A 9255-nucleotide genomic window follows, 5' to 3' on the forward strand; every position below is an offset into this window, starting at 1 on the left:
CCTCTTGCTGAAATCTGAGTGATAATGTAGCCTCTGTATGGAAGGAGCTCTCCATCTGCGCATTCTATATGGAGCACATGTTGTAATGGCTGAAGGCGGAGATGAGAGAGGCGAGTTTTGTAGAAATGCTCACTGACCGTGGACACTGTTGAGCCAGTATCCAGTAGAGCTGCAGTTGTCTTTCCTTCAATTTCCACACTCACTTCATTGCTATCCCCAATCATCGTTGACTCGGTTGGGCGTTGGCGGTTGGAAGGGTCTGCTGGCTGCCCCTGCTGGCAAACCCCTGTCCATTTAAAGGATGTGATGGTAGCATCTGCACTCTACACCCCTTTTTGATGTGTCCCAGTTGGCCACAGCGATAGCACTTCACTTCACGTTGTGGCGGAGTCCCTTGACCAGTTGATCGTGACTGTCTATATATGCTTTGGTTCCTTATACTCTGATTTGGCTGCTGACGTGGGTCTGGTTGGGTATGTTTGGTTGAACTCAGCTGCGCTTTCAGCTGCCTTAACTCAGCTCTCAGAGCTTGGAGTTCCGTTCCGTCCACTGACTGGACTACCTTAGCCTCTGCCTTCTTGGGGTTTGAGTCCAGTTCGAGCTCCCTGAGGACGCGTCTGAGGTCATCAAAATCTTTGATTGTGTCATACTTGTGCCCAGACCTGTCTTTCAGATCTTGCCGGAGTCCATCCCAGAACTTGGATCGTAGAGCTTCGCGTGATTCCTCATCTGTAAGCTTGCTGGTCTTCATTGCCCGTGTCCACAGGTCCTCTATTCTACATCCCCATGCAGATAATGTTTCAGTTTTATCCTGGTGAGCTGAGTAAAAAGATGCCATCAGGGTCTCCTTGGCCTGGACTACACCATAGATACTTTCAAACTTGGAAAGGAGCTCTGAAAGGCTTGCAGTGGTTCCAAGTCGCATTGCCACTCTGGCAGCCTCCCCCCGAAGCGATCGTCGGACTGCCTCTAGCACCACATGCTCTTTGTGGTCCTCGGCCTTGAGACATTCCACCTCATAACGCCACAAGTCGTAAGTTGTATCTGTTTCCTTTGCTGACACGCCACTGAAAACAGAGATGCGGGGCATCCTCTGAGGCCAAACAACTTGTGGTTCCTTCTTCTGCTGCGCAGAGTCTTCACTAGCCGAAGAGGCCTCTGGGGTAGAATCTTCCTGGAGTGAGGCAGTGTATGCCAACATCCAGGCCTTCAGGTCTTCTTTTGTATCCGCCTTGGGTGCTGCTCCCAAGCTCCTAAACGAGGCGATCAGTCACTTTTCTTCTTCCGTGATATCCATGTTCTTGGATTTGAGAGTGTTAATGAACCTGGCCCCAAGGTAATGGATAGCCAATTATAACTAATGTGAAATCAATAGTAATTTGTATGACACTGACAGTATGAGGAGTGCGTCAACAACAGCAGCATCCACAGTGGGCATGAGCACTTTAACTGTAAGTATGCAAGTAAAAAAAATTAACACCCCAATAAATTAGGAGTCTATGGATACAAGTTGTCACACTATAGTATAATAGTTTTCAACTGCTTTTCACTATACCACAAAAAAGAATGTCAACGTGTTAAGTGAGTATCACTGCACTTTGCTTCAACCTTGTTGCAAAGTCATGTTTACGTCATGATAAACATAAACACGGCATGTCTGAAAAATACACAATGAAAATAAGGAGCATTAGTTTTATACCAGACAAGCAAACTAGTAATGTGTAGCTTTACAATATCATCTCTCAACTGCCAAGGTCTAGGTAATTTCCAAAAAAGAAGAGATGTATTTCAACATTTAAGACAGAAAAACTGTTCAGTGTATTTCCTACAGGATACCCATTTCACTAAGACATTAGAGCAACAGATTAGAACTGAATGGGGTTATGAATGTGTATTTTCCTCAAATAACAGCAGATCGAGAGGAGTGGCTATATTACTGAACAATAATTTTGATTTCAAAATTAAAAAGACAATAAGGGATAAAAAAGGAAACTACATTATACTGGTGTTAAATACAATGGGTAGACATATAGTGCTCGTAAATATTTATGGTCCAAACAAAGACGAACCTGATTTTTTCGAAGAAATTAAAGAAAAGATTGTAGCGCTAGATGTCTTGGATGTGATCATTGCAGGAGATTGGAACCTTGTATTAAATCCAAGTCTCGATTATTATAATTATAAACACATTAACAATGCCAAAGCTAGAGAAGTAGTATTTGAAATGATTTCCCATTTAGAACTGGTAGATGTTTGGAGAGAGCTAAATCCAGAAGTTCTCCGATATAGTTGGAGGAGAACAAACCCATTCCAGCAAAGTAGACTTGATTTCTTTTTAGTCTCAGATACACTGATTACTTATGTTAGCAATGTAGATATTGTTTATGGATATAGAAGTGACCATTCCTTGATATTGACTGAACTCACCTTTAAGACTGAGGAGAAAATTAAAACCTTGTGGAAATTTAACTCTTCATTACTCAAAGATCATGCATACGTAAAACTTATAAATGAAACTATTGAAGAAATCAAAGGTCAATATGCAGTATTTCCATATGCAAGAGATAACCTGAACCAGATACCTAATGACAAGATTCAGTTCATGATATCAGACCAACTGTTTTTAGATACGCTTCTTATGGAAATCAGAGCAAAGTCAATTACATATAGCATACATAGGACAAGGGAATCAAAACAGCATGAACAAAAATTAGAAAACGAAATACAAAATTTAGAGAGAAAGTCACCCTTAAATGAAGGTGATCTAATACTGCTAAATGAGAAAAAATTACATCTAGCTGAATTTAGGAAAACAAAAATGGAAGGAATAATTTTAAGGTCTAAGGCAAGATGGGCATCTCAAGGGGAAAAAATAGATAAATATTTTTGTTCTTTGGAGAAAAGGCACTTTGTAAGCAAACAGATGTTGAAACTGGTGACAGAAGACGGTAGAGTTTTATCGGATAGAGAAGAAATGTTAGAAGAAACAAAGACGTTTTACGAGGAACTTTATAAAAATAGAAATTGTAGAATGATAGATATCGATCTTTACACAAAAGTACCAACATTGAATAAAGACGAATCTGACGAATTAGAGGGACTGATAAGTAAAGAAGAAGCTTCGCAAGCATTAAAAAACATGCAAAACGACAAAAGCCCAGGAACTGACGGAATGACTGTTAATTTTTTTAAGTTCTTTTGGAGACAGCTAGGAGATTTTGTAATTCGATCACTAAATGAGGGCTTTACTAAAGGGGAAATGTCTATCACACAAAAAGAAGGACTTGTAATATGTTTACCGAAGGGGGATAAACCTAGGGAATACTTAACAAACTGGCGACCAATTTCTCTCCTTAATGTCACTTATAAAATTGGGTCAACTTGTATTGCAAACCGGATGAAAACAGTATTACCAAAACTTATTCACGTGGACCAGACAGGGTTTATAGCAGGACGGTACATAGGAGACAATATACGAACATTGTACGACATGATAAACTACCTAGAAAAAAGAAATCTGCCTGGTCTTTTAGTCTCCATAGACTTTGAGAAAGCCTTTGACTCTGTCAATTGGAATTATATTCAAAATGTTCTGAAAGCGTTTGGTTTTGGAAAGGATATTAGTCAATGGATACATACCTTTTATAATAATATCAAAGCCTATGTGATAGTTAACGGAAAAAGGTCTCGAAGCTTCCCCATAGGCAGAGGGTGTAGACAAGGGGATCCACTATCACCATATTTATTTGTATTGTGTGCAGAGATACTAGCGTGTAAAATTCGGGAAGATGAAGAAATTAAAGGGATACAGATTTCAGACGTAGAATTCAAAATAAGCCAGTTTGCAGATGACACTTCATTCACGCTTGACGGAGATAGAAAATCTTACAATAAGTTATTTGATACATTAAATTCTTTTGAAGAAATTTCAGGTTTAAAATTAAATATTGAAAAAACAGTTAATGTATGGTTAGGTAGAAATAAGAATTCAAATGTAAAATATTTAACAGAAAAACGTATGAATTGGAATCCTAAGAAATTTAAAATCCTTGGCATTTGGTTTATGAATGATCTATCACACTTGACAGAATTTAACGTAGAAGACAAACTAATGGAAGTTAGAAATTTATTCAAGATTTGGTCTAAACGATCGTCTACACCACTAGGAAGGGTAGCTATATTAAAATCCCTCATACTGTCTAAACTAGTGTACCTGTGGATGTTGTTACCAAACCCACCAGACAGTGAAATTAAAAAACTTCAGAATATGTGTTTTGAATTTGTATGGGACAAGAAGCCGGACAAAATAAAACGAATACACTCAGTTCACAGTATTGAAAATGGGGGCATTGGCTTACCAAACATACACGCATTTATACAAGCACTGAAACTGTCCTGGGTAAGGAAACTATGTAGGAAATTTCAAATGGAAAAGAATATTACAAACCACTTGCCCGGAAATAGCTAGGTTAAACTGTTATGGCTCGAAGAGGTTCTTAAAAGATAATTATAATAACTTTTGGAAAGACGTTATGAAAGCTTATAACAGTTTCAACACACATACTGAACTAGATAACAGTAAAGAGTTATTAGCTGAACCCATCTTTTTCAATGCTAAATTTAGAATCGACAACAATCCTTTTCATTTTAAGAACTGGACTGCAAAAAATGCATTTTTCGTGCGTGATATTCTGGATGAAAACTGCCAGTTTTTAAGGCAGGAAGACTTTTTTAAGAAGTGGGGAATAAGAACGAATTACCTAAATTACCTTAGTTGCATTCAATCAATCAAAGAATACATCAGAAAAAGAAATATAATATTAGAGAATCATGACAACAATGAAAATAGTAAGGCGTTAAAAACCATTTGTGGGGTAAAAAAGGGAACACGGATTTATTACGATATAATCTTGGAGAAAAATGAAATTTTTGACATGAAAGCTTTTATGAAATGGGAAAATAGGTTAGGTACACAGATTGACTGGAAGAAAACATTGAAAAAGATAAATAGAATCAAAGAAATAAAAATGAAATGGTTTCAGCTTAGAATATGTCATGGAATTTTAGTATCAAATATCATCCTAAAAAACATGGGTGTAGTTGACGATGACAAATGCAATTTCTGTTATATTGAAAAAGACGCAGTGCAACATTATTTATGGTTTTGTCCAGTTACGCAAACCTTTTGGCAGGACTTTAATAAGCTATTGAGAGAGAAATGTGAAAACTGTGAACGACTGTCATTGAACTTTGAACTGGCATTGTTTGGAACTGATGATAAAAATACAATGGATGATACTTTAGATTTAATGTTATTATGGGCAAAATTTTTTATACACAGGAGTAGAATCAATCAAATAAAACCAACTCTGCAAGCATTCCTGCTTGACCTCAAGTATAGATACAAGTTAGAAAAGCATATACACACAATGGAAATGAATTACTGTGATTTTGTTAAAAAATGGCTACCATACTCTGTGTTGGTAATAGAACATTGAGTAAAATGAAAACTGCCATCATAATACAGTATATGAATGATGCATGTTTGATAGAATTTTTAACAATATCAGAAATGAGTATACTGCAAAATTTGACATGTTTGTACATCAATTTTTGATAAAAGAAGTAAGCTGCCACAGGTAATGGATAACATAATTATAATAATCCTCTAATAACACACTTTATAAAAACAACAACAAAAAACAACAACTGGTGCTCCTTGAAACTATTTCAATATGTATACATGCCATGATGTGACATTTGGTATCTTGTTTATCTTGTTCTTTATTATTTGTTATTGTTCTTCATCTTATTATTACTATTATAAGTATTATCATATTGAAAAAACCCTTGTATCTCAACAGGAAAAAAAAAAAGAAAAAAAAAAAAGATTTTGTGTAGGGTGAATGACGAGCCTGTGGATGTACACTTGAATTTCCAAATGGATGAATAAAGCTGTATTGTATTGTAAAAAAAAAAAAAAAAAAAAAAAAAAAAAAAAAAAAAGTCAGAAAAAAAAATAGTTACAATAGTTTCCAGTATGTAAAAAAAAAATTACTGGCAACATATCACCATCAGTCAGCATTTAGTAGATCATACAGATGTCTTGGAGTATCAAGTTCATCACACTACCAATACCATGAAAACATCCTGTTCACCTAGACGGCTCCCGTCAACGTGAAGAGTGTCATAACACATCAGGCAGCATCAATATTGAAAGTACTGGCTTTCCACTCAATCATAAAAGAAATAATGTAGATTTCTTCTCCTGCCTTTCCACTGTATGATTATGGTATTAAAATGTCAGTTCACTACTAATCGTTTCCAGATGTCCTAGCCCTGTTCAGTTCCATTTATATGTGGGCACAGTTAATGTGACGCAGAAAGTCTCTGGGCATTTACCCTCTGGATTCAGCAATCAATAAATCAGTCCATGTTTGTATTTTAAAATAAAGTCACTTCCCTTCATGGAAGAGTTGATCACAGTGGATGATGGCTGCTGGAGCTGTGACGTCCACTGCTGAGGGCGAAGCGTAGGGGTGGCGGGCTGACTAGTAGTTGTGAGCAGGCGCGGCCCGCCCAGACCAAGGCAGACCCAGCTGAACACACGGCAGACAACCGTGTAGGGCTGGCTCTGGGGCAGTACGCTGCCTGGATGGTGACCTGGGCTGGGGTGGTGGCGTCACAGGGTGGAAGGTTCCGCAGGGCGGCAGGTGTTATCCTTCGAGTCCCATATTGGGCGCCACTTGTAGCACTTGTAGCAGGGTGCGTGTATGCGTCTCGTTCACCACACCACACCAGAGTCGGGGTTCGGTTCAAGACGGACACCTTCATTCCCATGAACCATCCACAAGAAAAGGGAACAAAACAAACGAAGACAAATCCCTGCAACACACACACACAAAACCCAACCCCGTGTGTTATAGCTGCTGCACTATAAGTGCTCTTTATAAATTCTTATATTAAAATCCATACTATCACTCTTTACTCTTTCTCTCCAATCACACGTCAGCCAACATATCTCTTGGCTAAGATTAATAGTTGCAGTTACCAATCAAATTACCTATAACTTTACTAACCTACAATAATGAGTGAATGTAGAATAATAATTGTCACAATAATAATTTAGTCTATCCTCACTTAATAGTAATACACACACTCCACTATTAACTTAGTGAAGAATTACATTTTTCATTTCAACTTAAACTCTTAGGCAAATCTCAAAAAAAACATTATTGACAGTAGTAGTAGCAATAATGATAATCATCACCATCCATACCCTAATCATACTGCACGAACACAGTTCAGTATTATATAATCACTCAAAAATAGGCAAGGCTTGTCAACCAGTTTACCACATACCAACTAAGATTTCCGCCATACCAGAAACCTAATTTATAATAGTCCAACCATACTTGCTGAGCATAGTTAATTCACAATTTTTCCTTCAAAACCCAGCAGTTATGTTTCCAATAACAACTGTAATATAAGCATACCATAAATCACTTAGTTACTGATAACCAAGTTAGGTTACAGTTATCCAACAAAATAAACAAAATATCTCAAGTCATAACAGAGATGACACATACCCCACGAGTGTAGCAGAGGCACATGTGTACACCACACTGACCGCCAGTCTGACCATCCGGGTGCGGGTAGTAAGTAACTTCACTACCCTCCAGCATGGAAGCAAGTCACACCGGCCAAGACCCCTTCTGCTCCCCAGACAACGCGCACTAAACTGTCCTGTGGCCTGCATCTAGTGAACTGTTTTTCATTCAAACCTAACCGTATCAGAATATGCCTAAATCCAAATAAGAATAGTGGGAGAAACCGAATGAGAATAAACAAGGGAAGCAACTAACCCTTGGATGATATTTAACCTGGTGTATTAATTAGCTCCCTTACTCATAAACTCGTACTCATAAACATAATTATCTATCTCTATAATGTCCCTACCACATTTGTGATGAGCAGTGCAGACTGACACACTGTGATGAGCAGTACGGAGTGACACACTATGTTTGTGATGAGCAGTACGGAGTGACACTATGTTTGTGATGAACAGTACGGAGTGACACACTATGTTTGTGATGAACAGTGCAGAGTGACACACTATGTTTGTGATGAACAGTACGGAGTGACACACTATGTTTGTGATGAGCAGTACGGACTGACACACTATGTTTGTGATGAGCAGTACGGACTGACACACTATGTTTGTGATGAACAGTACGGAGTGACACACTATGTTTGTGATGAACAGTGCAGAGTGACACACTATGTTTGTGATGAACAGTACGGAGTGACACACTATGTTTGTGATGAACAGTGCAGAGTGACACACTATGTTTGTGATGAACAGTACGGACTGACACACTGTGATGAGCAGTACTGACTGACACACTATGTTTGTGATGAGCAGTACGGAGTGACACACTATGTTTGTGATGAGCTCTGCTGAGTGACACACTATGTTTGTGATGAGCTCTGCTGAGTGACACACTATGTTTGTGATGAGCTGTGCGGAGTGACACACTATGTTTGTGATGAGCAGTACGGAGTGACACACTATGTTTGTGATGAGCAGTACGGAGTGACACACTATGTTTGTGATGAGCAGTACGGAGTGACACACTGTGATGAGCAGTACGGAGTGACACACTATGTTTGTGATGAGCAGTGTGGAGTGACACACTATGTTTGTGATGAGCAGTACGGAGTGACACACTATGTTTGTGATGAGCAGTACGGAATGACACACCATGTTTTTGATGAGCAGTGCAGACTGACACACTATGTTTGTGATGAGCAGTGCAGACTGACACACTATGTTTGTGATGAGCAGTGCAGACTGACACACTATGTTTGTGATGAGCAGTACGGACTGACACACTATGTTTGTTATGAGCTGTGCTGAGTGACACACTATGTTTGTTATGAGCAGTATGGAGTGACACACTGTGATGAGTAGTACGGAATGACACACTATGTTTGTTATGAGCTGTGCTGAGTGACACACTATGTTTGTTATGAGCAGTATGGAGTGACACACTGTGATGAGTAGTACTGAATGACACACTATGTTTGTGATGAGCAGTACGGAATGACACACTATGTTTGTGATGAGCAGTACGGAGTGACACACTATGTTTGTGATGAGCAGTACGGACTGACACACTATGTTTGTGATGAGCAGTACGGACTGACACACTATGTTTGTGATGAGCAGTACGGAGTGACACACTGTGATGA

General features: G+C 38.6%; 2 protein-coding genes and 1 long non-coding RNA gene across 3 annotated transcripts; 1 reads left to right on the forward strand and 2 right to left on the reverse strand.

Annotated features, from left to right (window-relative positions):
- Positions 1–369: 369 nt before the first annotated feature.
- LOC143298261 (paraneoplastic antigen Ma2 homolog) lies at positions 370–1201 on the reverse strand. The gene is made up of 2 exons (XM_076611076.1): positions 563–1201; positions 370–393 (listed from the first exon to the last, which is right to left on the reverse strand). The coding sequence occupies exons 1-2, from the start codon at positions 1199–1201 to the stop codon at positions 370–372; spliced, it is 663 nt and encodes a 220-aa protein (XP_076467191.1).
- Positions 1202–1531: 330 nt separating this feature from the next.
- Positions 1532–7561, forward strand: LOC143297765 (uncharacterized). The gene is made up of 2 exons (XR_013057308.1): positions 1532–1624; positions 6012–7561. It is a non-coding gene; the product is annotated as an uncharacterized LOC143297765 (long non-coding RNA).
- On the reverse strand, positions 6108–7954 carry LOC143297764 (uncharacterized). The gene is made up of 2 exons (XM_076610233.1): positions 7590–7954; positions 6108–6885 (listed from the first exon to the last, which is right to left on the reverse strand). Exons 1-2 carry the CDS (start codon positions 7683–7685, stop codon positions 6481–6483), a joined length of 501 nt encoding a protein of 166 aa, XP_076466348.1. The 5' UTR covers positions 7686–7954; the 3' UTR covers positions 6108–6480.
- Between the last annotated feature and the right edge of the window lie 1301 nt (positions 7955–9255).

Source organism: Babylonia areolata, chromosome 23 (assembly GCF_041734735.1).
Source record: "Babylonia areolata isolate BAREFJ2019XMU chromosome 23, ASM4173473v1, whole genome shotgun sequence".
Classification (NCBI taxonomy): Eukaryota; Metazoa; Mollusca; class Gastropoda; order Neogastropoda; family Buccinidae; genus Babylonia; species Babylonia areolata.